This window comes from Hippocampus bargibanti, linkage group LG05, assembly GCF_051943395.1.
Source record: "Hippocampus bargibanti isolate YZ-2025 linkage group LG05, ASM5194339v1, whole genome shotgun sequence".
Classification (NCBI taxonomy): Eukaryota; Metazoa; Chordata; class Actinopteri; order Syngnathiformes; family Syngnathidae; genus Hippocampus; species Hippocampus bargibanti.
In genome coordinates this window covers 2,972,712-2,987,500 of record NC_142738.1, presented here as the reverse complement: position 1 = coordinate 2,987,500, position 14,789 = coordinate 2,972,712, and the positions used below count along the sequence as shown (strand labels likewise).

The following is a 14,789-nucleotide window of genomic DNA, read 5'->3' as shown; positions in this document are numbered from 1 at the left end:
GTATCACTTGGTCAAGGACACTTCAGCATGGTCACAATGGACGGGGATTGAAACCCGACCTTCTTGGTTGGGAGACGATCACTCTCCCACTGACCCAAGGCGCTCATGCTGGGGTGATAAATAAAAGGGGTGATAAATAAATAAATAAATAAATAAATAAATACATACATAAATACATAAATACATAAATACATAAATTCCCAGTATTTTTATAGTCGATTAGCTTACGTTCATCATTGAACTCATTCACTGCCATTCACGAATTTATTCAAAATTGAAAATATGATAATAGAGCGCCATTCCCGGAATTGTTCGGGTTTTGTTTTTACATGCTTGGGTGCTGATAAAATGCTGGTCAGAACTCTGGCAACGTTTTATATTTCCAAGAGGGGGGAGGTTTTCCCTTTTTCCAATGTTAACGTTTTGTTCCAGCTTCCGGTGTTGTTAAAGCGCTATAGAAGCCAATATGTATATACAGTAAAGTCTCGTTATATTGATATTCTCGGGAGTCGGAAAAAATATCGATATAACCGGACTATCGATATATCCGATCCTGCGGCATGTAAATTTTCTCTTTGCGTTCATAGAAATAGTATCGTAATAAGCAGTACTATCGATATAACCGATATCGATATAACGAGACTTTACTGTATTGCATTGTATTTTGGACAACCACCCTCATTTCAAGCTCATAACTTTAGTCCCATATAATTTAGGAATTAACACTTTTCTTTACTGAGGAAAGAAGTGAGTCTAAGGTTTCTTACGCTGTATTTGAATGTTGATGTAATCCTAAAACTCAATCTTCTGTGGGTCCTGGAATTCAAGTGACAATGACAAAAACCCTGGCACTGAAAGCGAATGAGTTAAAAGAATGAAAAGGAGAGAAAATATGTTAAGAGGCTTTGTCCGATAGCGTGTGAGTGCCTGAATGTGAGCTGTCGCCAACAGCAGCACCCGTGTGAATTTACGCATTGCGCTTCAATGTTTTAGTGTACTCCAAACTGACCAAATCGCGTGCAAATGCATGTTTGTCTGGATGAGCCTTTCGACTGGACTGGCAAACAGCCCAGAGCGTCGCTCATTTGAAACCCTCGACGAGCGCAACCGCTACAGAAAAATGGATTTGTGGATGATTTCGTTTTGGCACTCTGCGGCGAGGGAGGAAAAAGATAAATGTATAAATTAGAGGGAATTATTTTCTCTCTACTTCCCTACTCGGGGTTTATTTATTTATTTATTTGTTTATTTGTTTATTTATTTCTGAAAATGGGCTACAGTGATGTTTAAATTTGGGAATTTAACAAGGAGGACATCATAATAACCCAGGCAAAAATAGATACATTCTGGTCTCTACTTTGACTGTGGTCCCTTTTCCGAAAAAAATAATAAATCTAAACCATTTGAGAGTGTCAATGTGGACATGCAGCTGCTCGCAAACTAAAAGCCAAAAATTGTCTCCCATTTTTACTCCCCCCCCCCCTCAAAAAAAATAAAAATAAAAAATAAAAAAAATACAAATATGTACTTTTTTTAAATACATAACCACAACATTCCTCTCCATTTAAAAATATTTTAAAAAAAAACTATAAATAAATACAATAAAAAAACATAACCACAATATTAAAAAACAATAAATAAATTAACTAAAAAACACCTCACCACAACATTCCTCTCTAATTAAAAAAAGAATAAATAAAGAAAAATAAAGGAAAAAATGTAAAAACATTGAATGACAACATTCCCCTCCAGTTAAAAAAAAGAACATATATAAATTTTAAGAAACACCTAACCAAAACATTTCTCTCCATTTAAAAATATTTTAAAAAATAATAAAAAACAAAAATAAAATAAAAAAATAGCAAACAATCAAAAATAGCTATAATCTAATCGCAACATTCCTCTTCTAAACACCTAACCAAAACATTCCTCTCCAGTTAAAAATATATATATTAAAAAAAAAAACGCCTAACCACAACATTCCTCTCCAGTTAAAAAATGAATAAATAAATACAAATTAAAAAAAACTAATCACAACATTAAAAAACATTGAAAAAAATATACAATCAATAATTTAAAAAAAAAAACAACCTAACTGCACATTCCTCTCCGGTTAAAAAAAATAAAACAAAACTATTTTAAAAACACCTAACCGCAATATTCCTCTCCAGTTAAAAAAATGAATAAAGAAATAAAAATTAAAAAAACTAATCAAAACATTATTCTCCAGTTAAAAATCTAAAGAATAAATAAATAAAATAAATACAAAACATCTAACCACAACATTCCTCTCTAGTTAAAAGAAAGTATAAATAAAGAAAAAAAAAGTAAAAATTTAAAAAACATTTGATCACAATATTCCTCTCCAGTGAAAAAAATTATACGAAAAATAAAATACAGTGAGACCTCAACTTACGAACACCTTATCTTACAAACTTTTCGTCTTACAAACGTCAAATTTATGAAAATTAAACCTTATAATAAGCACTATTTTCATAATACACACCCACCACGGCTGGCGGAGTGATCTTCGGCGGAAGCACACGACCGAACAGCACCAGAGGTTAAGTTACCAACAGTCCTTATGGAAGGTGACTCTCCTTCCATAAGCCATCAACGACCATCAAAAAGGTAAATAAAACTTTATTTTACAGCACAGTTTATTTCTTTAATTACAGTCCTCATGTAATGCGCCTCTATTTTCAAACAGCAATTCCCTTTGACCTTCGACCTCCAACGCCATTCCATCAAGCCATAAATGACCATCACAAATGTAAATAAAGTGACTTTATGATACAATGCAGTGTATTTCTTTCATTACAATACAATAGCACATTTATTATACATAGAATAAGGTATGTTGTGTATAGTTTTTTTAGGCTTATTTAGTTGAAAAGTATATTTTATGGAAACCCGGGAACGGATTATTCCCATTTTAATGGTTTCCTATGGGATTTTTTTTTTTTTTTTGAGATACACACTTTTCGCCTTACACACTCTGTCTGGGAACCAATTAAGTTCGTAAGTTGAGATCTCACTGTAAAACAATAAATACAGTAAAGTCTCGTTATAACGATATCGGTTATATCGATAGTACCACTTATTACGATACTATTTCTATGAACGCAAGGAGAAAATTACATGCGCGCAGGGTCGGATATATCGATAGTCCCGGTTATATCGATATTTTTTCGGACTCCCGAGAATATCGATATAACAAGACTTTACTGTAATTAAAAAAAAAAAACAACCTAACCGCACATTCCTCTCCGGTTAAAAAAAATAAAACAAAAATATTTTACAAACACCGAATCTCAACATTCCTCTCTAGTTAAAAAAAAAATACATAAATACATTGCTTTAAAAAACACCTAAGCACAACATCCTCACTGGTTATCTTTTCCAAGCACACTGTATGTCTTCCACGCAGAAGCAGGGAGTATGTAGCGTGTGCAAAACACGCACACACTCACACATTTTCTTAATAAATGTGTCTCCTCGCTTCTGCGGCACTTCAGAGCGAATGCCGTCAGGGACGCGGAGTCGCGCACGTCCGCGCGTGCACTTTGGAGACTCAACTACAGAAGAGCCTTGACAACATAGCAGAGAGGATGCTCTTGTGATGTTTGCACCTTGGATGAGTTTTGGTCCGCACGCTTGAAGCTGGAGCGCAGTTAATAATAATGTGGAAGGGGGAGGGGGTGCATATGGAGGGGGGGGGGGGGGGTAGACAACTGGGTGTGGCGTCTCTGCTTTGTTTTCTTGATACTACATCATACATGTTGCGATGGGGGAGGAGGACTACATTGCTAATGTTGGGATACATTTGCTGTATCATTTTCATTTCATTTCATGCATTTCATTTATACTTTCAAAACTGTCCAGGTCACTTCACAGTCACAGGATAAGTCTGTGTAAGCTCTCACTCGTACAGGAGTGGTCCATCGATAAAAAGGTTTCTTCAGCCGTCGTCTGTACTTTTTTGAAGGAAAAACATATTTTTTCTTTTTCGCCTTTCTCTCTTCTAATGTTATGTTGGACGGAGGTGGTTTGGCACTACTTCCTTCAAAAAAGTACAGATAACGGCTGAAGAAACCTTTTCATCGAAAGTCACAGGATAAGTTTTTCTGTGGGTGAGCAACGGCAGTCACACGCACCAGCGTTCACTCAACCCTAAAGTAACTCAAATAGATAGAAAACTAGCTAGCTAGCTAATAGATAGCCAGCTGGATATATAGCCAACCAGCCAGATAGCAAATACATAGCAAATATATAGCAAACAGATAGCAAATAGATAACAAATACATAGCTACAACGTTAGCTAGCTAGCTAATAGATAGCAACGTTAAAATTATTCTTTATACATTTAAAGTTGTCCATAACCTTGCCCCCTCCATACCTATCTGACCTTCTTCAAATTTCTATTCCCTCTCGTTCCCTCAGATCCTCTTCCTCCCTCCAACTCTGTGTGCACCTCCTGCCCGTCTCAGCACGATGGGGGACAGAGTTTTCAGCTGCACTGGCCCCAAACTCTGGAACTCACTTCCTCCCAACATTCGTAACAACGATTCTCTTCCCACCTTCAAATCCCATCTCAAAACCCACCTATTTATAATCATATTTTCTGTGTAGCTCTTTTTCTTGTTCCTATTTATAACTGTGTTTTATTTATTGTATTTTACTTGTGATTGTATTTTATTTATTATAGTACCTATGCTTGTCTGTGACTGTAAAGTGTCCTTGAGAGCTTTGAAAGGCAATTAAAACGAAATGTATTATTATTATTATTATTATGATTACTAACTGGATATATAGCCAGATAGCAAATAGATAAATACATTGCTAGATAGGTAGCTAGCTAGCAAGCTTGTTAGATGAGATATGTTCCGAGCGGTCGTTCGTCAGGTCAATTTTTTTCGTAATTTTTCAGAATTTGTTCGTATGTACCATCAACTAGCATTGGGCCTAGTGAGGAAAGGGGGCCGGAGGGGGTGTGGGGGAATCATAGCCCGAGGGCTTTGTCCATAACGCCCATCCCCAAGGTCCAGCTCTGCACCGTTGCCCTGACAGCTACTTGAAAAAGCATCAGTAGGGACGTGCTCAACAACCGCTCGACCCACCCCCCAAGCCCCCAATCGATCATATGGTGCCTTATAGAAATATAAAGTAAAATTACACAGAACGGAAAAAAATTCAACGTGAGCTGGGTTTGTGTGAAATGATTAATTTCTAATCTGCCGTTTTTATGTGCCACGACGTTCATCATAAGGGACGTTTTGCAACCACATGGATGGAAACGTCATGTGACTGATCAAAATGGAGTTTGGTTGGTCGTTTAATGCCGTAGATATCATTGTTTGGATACTTTCATTTGAGCTGGATAATAATAATAATAATAATAATAATAATAATAACAATAATAATATATATATAATAAACAAAAATTACAAAGAGGCACTCTACAGTTATATTTGGGTTTAGGGGTAGAAGCTGTTTAAATGTCTGCTGGTGCGCATGGATCGGTAGCGCTTGCCTGAGGTGGTGGGAAGGGTGTGGAGGGTCCAGTAGGATTTTCCGTGCCCTTGTTTTGTTTCATGCAGTGTGCATAATCACAAAAATGACAATAATAACGATAATAACAATAACAATAATCATCATCATCATCATCATCATCATCATCATCTTCAATTAGATGGGTCTGGAGTTATCTGAGCTTGAAATGGGGCGGCTGTCCAAAATATGATGCAATACATACATTTTGGTTAATATAGGGCTTTAACAAAAACTGAAGCTGAAAAAAACATTGCCAGAGGCCATGGCCGGTGCTTTATCGGCACCCAAGCATGGAAAAAAAAAAAAAAAAAAAAAAAAAAAAAAAAAAAAAAGAACAAATTCGGGAATGGCGCTCTGTCATATTTTCAATTCCCGAATAATTTTGTGAATGGCAGTGAATGAGTTCCTTGAGTTAGAGTCGCAGATTTTTGACTATTGCGGATGGTCTTAGTCCCCATTAAAGGTGAAAAACGCAGGAATATTAAAATATATTAAAATATATTAAATATATTAAAATATTAAAAGTGTATGCTACTATCTGTCCTTTTTTTGCCTATTCCTGTCCTTTTTTTGCCTATTCCTGCTTCCCGTCAGGACACGGAGATATCAGCCTTCCCTTCGGGCAGGCAGCAGGCAGGTGTCACCGAGCCATGGAAACGTTCTGGCTGCAATCTAATGAGCGGCGGGAATGTCACCACGGGCATGTCTGCCGGTGTCGGCAGACTCCAACATCCATACATGTAGAATCAGCACAGCTGCCAGACGCCGCTTCCTCTCCACATCCCTTTCTCTCCTGCTTTCTTTCTTCCTTCAAATCCCGTCCCGCTCGCTCACTCGCTCGTTCGGCGTGTCTATTTCCATCACAAACACAAAACCAAGGCCTCCCTCTCACCCCGCACTATGAAACTAAACCCAGACAACCCTGAATGTCTGCTGTAAATAAAGGTTCTCACATTTGGGGGTGTTGAGGACATGCATAGAAAACAAAAATAAAGGAGACAAACAACAACATTTTTTTGGTTTCCTGACATCACAAAAACGTTTTATAGCATCTAAAATACCTAAAACACGCAGGCTGATATTTTTAGTCAAATGCAAAACACCAATAAAAATGACTTAAAGTGTCCCTAAACTGCTACAAAACGAACTCAGAAATGGGCAGATTCAGAAAGTCCCGCCCCCTTGTTCGTGATGTCACTATTGGTCACACACTGCCTTGCTCCAGAATCAAAACAATGGCTTCAGAGAGTTCAGATTCGGAGAAGATGTTTTCTTGTTACTCATCCAGTTATGAATATGATTCAAATAGTTCTGAAGAGGAAAGCATAAATGTTTGCAATCGATTAAAGAAGTCCTTCCGTATCAATTCGAGCCGTCTGGACTCCAATGTAGCATCCCAGAAAATGCACAAGATGGTGCACAAGCTCCATTGGAAATGGGCTGATTTGTCCGCTGGGAATTTGTGTCAACTTACACCTTTTGTGTGTTACCGCAATTAGCTGCGACCACCATCGCATTTTATTTATGTAGTTTTCCTTCTAATTTTGCGATCAACAAAAAAAAGTACCCAAAATGCATTGTGTGTCACTGTCTTGGTCACGGGCGTTCCCTCCGTGATGTCACTTAGGGGATCGTCATCAACTCGAAAACAAGACTTTATGAATGTTCAGCGCGAGTTTTAAAACGTATATAATATAGCTAGATGAGGTGGAATCTTTATAAAACACGCTCAGTAGAAGTCATTTGAAGTGATTTCACTAATTATGGACACAACTTGTCCGGAGGTGTCGGTTGTCCTTTAAGTGTAATAAAAGATAGTAGCAGCTTTCTTTGCCCTCCACCTCGCTACCTGAACAGATAGAATACTTGTGGTGACAGTTTTCCGTCTCTAAAGAGGACATCAAACAGGCCGCCTTCACAGAAACGGATGAGGCCGATCGCTACCTCAGATTAGAAGATATCAGCCGCAAAAGGAGGAAAGTGGCAGACACAATGAATATCCCGGGGAAAAAAAATAAAAAAATCACACTCTGAGCAGTTTATGTCTGGCGAACGTCGACACAGTTATTAAAGTGTAAAAAACAAAAGCTGCATTCTTCTTAAGCTTCTTTTGGGTGTCATACTCTATTGCAAGCAGTGATACGTACAAGTTAGACGATGTATTATGTGTGAAGGTGTTTTAAAGGTAAGGTATACGAAATCCAATACAGTGATACCTCAGTTTACGAACGCATTAGCTCACGAACTTTTCGCCTTACAATCATTAAATTCATGATAATACAGTAAAGTCTCGTTATATCGATATTCAAGGGAGTCCGAAAAAATATCGATATAACCGGGACTATCGATATATCCGACCCTGTTTGCATGTAATTTTCTCCGTGCGTGCATAGAAATAGTATCGATATAACCGGGACTATCGATATATCCGATATCGATATAACGAGACTTTACTGTATAATCTTGGCATACAAAGTACTTTTCGGCGGACGAACCAAATCACACGGTCGAACAGCACCATGGTGGCTGGCGGACTACTTTTCCACACCCCTTTGAGTGCAGACGTGGTTTGTTATCGAGTGGAGTACTTTTGCTATAATGTTACCAAAAAAGACCCCACCACAGGCTAGTGTTTAAACTGAAGCGGACACAAAAGAAAATTACGGTCGAGCAGAAGAAGAAAAAACACAAATGAGGTGTATGTTTGTGTGATTTAGCGTACCAGTACCAGTATGCTAAGTCGACCATTGCTACGTGTGGCTAAGGGTGTTTCTGTGTTGTCTAAGCAACGGTCGCAGGCGAGAGATGAGGTTGAAAAACTTCTGTTGATTTGGATTAACGAAAAGCAGTCAAGAACGCAGCAGTGAGGGCAGGTGGTTTAAACATTAAAGAGACAGGCAGACAACAGAGAGACAGTGACAAAATGGAGAGAAAACAGTGAAATTTGGATTCGTTTCAACTTTGATAGTTCAAAGGGAGAGTGTAGACTGTAAGGTTAAAATTCCAATCAATTAGGCTCCACAAATAACTCGCACAAGCCATCTGTACACTTGATGCCAAAAGCTATTAACCCAGCTAAACAGAACACATTTGATGAGGAACAAGATAAAATTATTGCAGAGAAAGCACCGAGAAGGAATCATTCCTCAAGATGGTGAAAGAAGGAGGCTACGTTCCTCATCAAGTGTTTAATGCTGATGAAACCGGCCACTCCATTTCATCAAGCCATCAACGACCATCACAAAGGTACCACTTTATTATACAGTACAGTTTATTTCTTTAATTATAATACCATAGCACATTTGTTATACATAAAATAAGGTATATTTTGTGTAGTTTTAAGGTTTACAAAGTCGAAAATTATATTTTATGGGTACCTGGGAACGGATTATTTACATTTTAATGGTTTCTTATGGGAAATTAATTTTTGGGATGCACACTTTTTGCCTTAAACACTCTGGATGCGAACCAATTAAGTTCGTAAGCCAAGGTATCACTGTACTGGGGTGTGACGGGAGAATAAAGTGAATAAAAGGGCAGCGATAATTGAAACAGCATTTTTTTGTGGAGTTGCCCTACCTTGGAAATGGAACGCTCTTGATTCTCGATGGAAGCCTTGGACTTGACGAACTCCATCAAATCCATCGGCGGCCACGAGTTCATCCAACACGCTGATGCGCAAAGCAGGATCGACCCCAAATCCTTGCACTAATTTGTGGAAATACAAACGTTCATGGTTAAAAGGTGGGGACCGAAAGAGATCTCACTTGATAAGCGCATTTAAAAATAACATGAATTAATCATGTATGGCAACATGGATGGATGATCGATGGCGATGTCCTCACCTGAGCAAGCGCAGAAGAAGCAGACGGCCAGAAATAGCGGTAAGAATCCCATGCTGAATGTTTGTTTTTTTAAAAAAATAGGGGGTGGGGGGATTAGTCCATGTTTTTAGTCCACTTCCAACAGGCAGACCTCGACGCTGAGAATATTAGCGATCCGGGATGTTGAACGAGGGGGTTTTACCCAAACTTTACATCTCCGGTGATGAGGAGGCGTTAACACACATTGACAAATACAAAAAAACAAACAATGCAAGTCCACCGTTGTGATATTATGACTCCATGTAGATTGCACGGATGTGCTCCGTGAGCGCCGGCAGCCGGTACAGGTGGATGCTCGGAGGATGTACAAAAAAAAAAGGAAACGTGACGCTGCCCTTCCCCAGCTCAACAGACGGTCCTGCCTGCCGCGGTGCGGGAGGAAGGGAGGGAGATGCAAACCGCCCAGGGTGGGGAGGGATTGAGGAGTAAGGCGGGAGGGATGGAAGGAGAACTCCCACTGTCCTGGTAGGAAGACAAGGAGGATAGTGAGGACATTTCGCCACCTGGTGGTAAGATAAAATTGGACGGAATGAAATTTAGCGTCGTTCAAGATAAATGAACACCCACATACGATTTAGGACCCGGTAATTCGCAGATTTTGATATTCCTGTAAATTATAATTCGTAATGTTAAAGAAACAGTAAATCTAACACCACATTCAAAATACTCCTGTTCACATTCAAAGCCATCCATAACCTTGCCCCTCCCTATCTTTCTGACCTGCTTCAAATCTCTGTTCCCTCTCGGTCGCTCAGATATTCATCCTCCCTTCACCTCTATGTGCCCTCTGCCCGTCTCACCAAGATGGGATGCAGAGCTTTCAGCCGCTCTGCTCCCAAACTCTGGAATTCTCTTCCACCCAATATTCCGCAATATTGACTCCCTCCCTATTTTCAAGGCTCACCTCAAAATCCACTTGTTTAAAATTGCTTTCAATGTATAGTTCTATATGCTATTTTACTATGTATCATTGTACTTATGGTTTTATTGTTATGTGCTTTGTTTTATTGTTTTTATTGTAAAGTGTCCTTGGGTGTTTTGAAAGGCGCTTGAAATAAAATGTATTATTACATATTATTATTCGACCACAGAGCCTAGGAGAAGTAAACGCACCCTCTCTCTCTTGTTTTTATTTATAATTCTATTTTATTTATTGTATTCTATTTGTGATTGTATTTTATTTATTATAGTACCTATGTTTGTCTATTATGGGTTAAGTTATTTATATTATTAGCTTTTCTGTGACTGTAAAGTATCCTTGAGAGCTTTGAAAGGCGCTTAAAATGAAATTTATTATTATTATTATTATTATTATTTTGGTAGCCCTACTCCCCCTGACACACACATACATGAACATTTTCTATAGAATATAGAATCTATAGAATCTATTGTGTTGTCATATTAGTTTAGTTTTTTTTTTTTTTTTGCTCCTGTATTTCCGTTTCCTTTCATAACTTTGCTGCTGTGTTATATATATGGCGTGAAGTGCTGCCGCTGCACACCCGTACAAAAATATGTCTTATCCCGTGAGTTTTGAAATGCGCTTAGAAATTAAATGTATTATTATTATTATTATTATTATTATTATTATTGTTGTAAATGGCATATTAACTCATTCACTGTCAGATGATGTGCAAAAATGCGTCCACTTCCAGTGCCAGGGCTTTTGTCATTTTCACTCATATTGCAGGACCTACAGAATATTGAGTTTTATGATGACATAAACATTCATTGCAGCATAGGAAACTTTATATTCTTTTTCATCAAGAAAAAAATTCCTAAATTATATGGGTCTGGAGTTATCTGAGCTTGAAATGGGGGAGGGTGTACAAAATGCAATACAGTCCTTACATATCGGTTTATATAGCGCTTTAAACCACAGCTGGACCTGGAACAAAGCGCTAACATGGGAAAAAATGCAAATACCACCCCCTTGTGGAAGGTAAAAACATTGTCAGAGGTCTGGCCAGCGCTTTATCGACATCCAAACAAGAAAAAAAAAAACAAGCCCGAACAAATTGGCGAGTTGACTGCTCTCCTATAAATCGCCTTATCTTGTTTATATCAAACGCGGAGGAGCATCACTTTAATGGCCTACAAACTTCAATCTCATCTTTGTGTGATAATAGTATATCGTATTGTATTATCTTTTCGTATTATATCTGGTCTTATCTTCCTTGTATCACATCGTATTATATTGTGTGTTATCTTGTAGGAAGCGCAGTATAAAATATTGTCTCGTCTTATCTCTGTTATCCATTTTTTTTTAACGATTCTTGGAATTACACTGCCAGTGAACTGCAGCATCCGGGATTACAAGCGTGATGTGTTGAGATATGAATTTTATTTGCACGGTGACCATGCTTTAAATTTGAAATACTTTATCTTTCCCAAATAAAATGAAAATACTACAAATACATTCGAGCCGTTACCCCCCCCCCCCCCCCCCCCCCCCCCCGACAACGACAATAGCAACGTAGCATCTCAGCTGACGTAACCTATTTCATTCTGCGTACCAGAGGTCAAATCAAACAGTTGTTTGAAATAAGTATCGTGTAAGTCACTTTGTTTTATGTTTAGTTTGACAGAAGACTTTAACCAGGAGTGACAGTAAACGGCTGCTCGGCTGCCTTTGTGACTCACATTCAAAAATGGTCATCCATACATCTACCTATCCATCTAGCTAGCTATCTATCTAGCTAGCTACTAGCTAGCTACAGTATCTAGCAAGATATCTATGTAGCTAGCCAGCTAGCTATCTAGCGAGCTCGATCTAGCTAGCTATATGTGTTAATTTATTTATTTATCTATTTGTTTCTCCGTTTATTTGTATATTTTTATTTCTCCATTTATTTATTTTCTCGTTATATCGATATTCTCGGGAGTCGGAAAAAATATCGATATAATCGGACTATCGATATATCCGATCCTGCGGCATGTAAATTTTCTCCTTACGTTCATAGAAATAGTATCGTAATAAGCAGTACTATATATATAGCCGATTACGATATAATGAGACTTTACTGTATTATATGTAATTTTATTTTTGTTCTTTTGGCTTTTGTTTATGTAGACATTAGATTTACTGTTGCGACCCCTTGAAGGGAAAAGCCGAAAGGAAAAGAAGAAGTAACAAATATTGCGCTAAGTCTATTCTCTTTGTGTTTTTTTTGTAATACCGTACAATAGCTACCTAGCTATAAGCCATCTATTGGCTTGCTACCTAGCTTTCAATCTATTTGTCTTACTATTCTATTTGAGTTACTTCTGGGTTGAGTGAACGCTGGCGCGTATGGCTGCCGCTGCTCACCCACAGAAAAAAAACTTATCCTGTGACTGTAAAGCGACCTTGAGAGTTTTGAAAGGCGCTTATAAATGAAATGTATTATTATTATTATTATTATTATTATTATTATTATTATTATTATTATTATTATTATTATTATTTAATTGCTAGAGGCCAAATACTCTGAATACAACTTCAGTCATTGTTGAAACTGCATCCTCCTCCATCCTTACCTTTCTGAAAGGAGCCCTTGTGAGATTTCCCGCAAGGAAACACAGTTTCACTTTCCACAGCACGCAGATAAATTCTCTGCCAGATGGACGGGAACATAAGTATTTCTCTCCAATGGTGTGTTCAAAGGCTATCCTAAATTGACAACACACTTCAGCCAATCCTTGAATGACTTGGACAGACTTTTGTTGGCTATGCTGGCCATGTTCAAATAGCTTGTCAAGTGATGCAAGGGGACTGTTCCAAATCTCTTCCTGTGTTGAGCTTTTTTTTTTTTTTTTCTTAGAACCCCCAAAGTGTTAGCATTTGGATCGCCATCTCGCTCCACTTTGTTTCCAATCACGCCAACAACATATTCTGGGATCACTGAGTTTTAAAAATAGATTATACAAACGTGGTGGAAGAATCTCTGGCTTCTTGCATTTAGGTGACCCCCCCCCCCCCCTGACCCACACGCACATACATTATTAATACAATCACATTTTATCTATGTTCACCCAGGAAATATAATTACTTTGTATTGCCCACAAGTTATTTCCTGGACAGCTATGAGGAAAAATATTATGAGCAATTGAAGCAAGTCCCAAGCCAAGAATAAAAAGTAATAAGACCACAAACCTTTTCTCTTGACAAACGCAAACACTCTTGGGCTGAGGTCACCATTCTTTTCTGTTTTTGAAACAGAGAACTATTTATTGAGTGTACATTAGTATAAAGCTATAATTATATTAAATAATATATGATCAATGATTAATGCTGTGACATTACTTACCATAAGTGCTAGAGACATTCAATAATGTACGACTGAGAGTTTACATTCAATAATTGTTAATAATGATATAAATCTAGCCTAGTCCCAGGTGAACAAAACAACCCTGCTAGCTAGCAAATATACTTTGGTCCAAATATTCTTTAAATCCTTGAAAATATTCTTTAACCCCACGCAAATAGAGGTACACTACATAAAATGGCTGTCATTCCGAAATGGCAAATTCCATATTCATATTATTGTTTAAGCACCTTTAAACCAGGTGGACTATATTGCGACTGTTGAAATGCTGCATAAATGTACATTGTTATTCTTGTCGACATTAACGTCACGCAAACATTATTTGTGTAATTTAGTTAAGAATATTAATATTCCACCGCCTATCCGCCAGCGCCATCTTGTGTTAAAGATGGTGGTTTACAGTGGCCCAACACTATCAAGAACAGCACACGACGATTTTTTTTACGTGCTTCTTTTTTCAGACATCAATGGGCATGAATTTGTACTACTTGTGTAAAATATAACGGATATAAAAAGTATGACGTTAATATAATAAGCATTGAATATTCGACACATGCTAAGCGACCCCCCCAAAAAATAACTTTTACCTTTGTTTGAACAGCAAAGACAGAGGGGGGGGGGTTGTCAACATCAACTGTCAACTCCCGCGTTTCAGATCTTTTAACAACAACCTTATCTACGTATAAAAAAATATATTTAATTATATATATAACCGATTTTCTTTCGACATATGCGCTTAAAATTAAAAAGCTTGATCGAAATTTGCAAGGTTACTTTTCGGACAACCCCTACATGAACATTGGTATCGTCCACTAAGAACGTTAAAAAACAACCCGGCGAATGTCTCATTTTTTCTTGATGAAGCATCACTGACAAAATACAATATATAACGAAGTATAACGCTGAAAAGTTGCTCATATTAATGAAATATAAAAATACAAACAGTTCCAAATCGAATAATTCAATATGTGGCATTGACACCCCCCCCCCCCCCCCCCCACACACACACACACACACACACATTAGCATTGAGCTAGTGGATACT

The 14,789-nt window shown here is 37.8% G+C and overlaps 1 protein-coding gene across 1 annotated transcript in view; it reads right to left on the bottom strand.

Moving 5' to 3' along the window:
• The window catches only part of nell2a (neural EGFL like 2a), a 95,126-nt gene extending 85,312 nt beyond the window's left edge, over positions 1-9,814 (bottom strand). The window contains exons 1-2 of the mRNA XM_088996012.1: positions 9,399-9,814; positions 9,133-9,261 (exon numbers count right to left, since the gene is read on the bottom strand). Coding sequence (XP_088852138.1) covers positions 9,133-9,261; positions 9,399-9,450 — 181 coding nt within the window. The 5' untranslated portion in view covers positions 9,451-9,814. The remainder of the gene's footprint in view (positions 1-9,132; positions 9,262-9,398) is intronic.
• Positions 9,815-14,789: the final 4,975 nt, after the last annotated feature.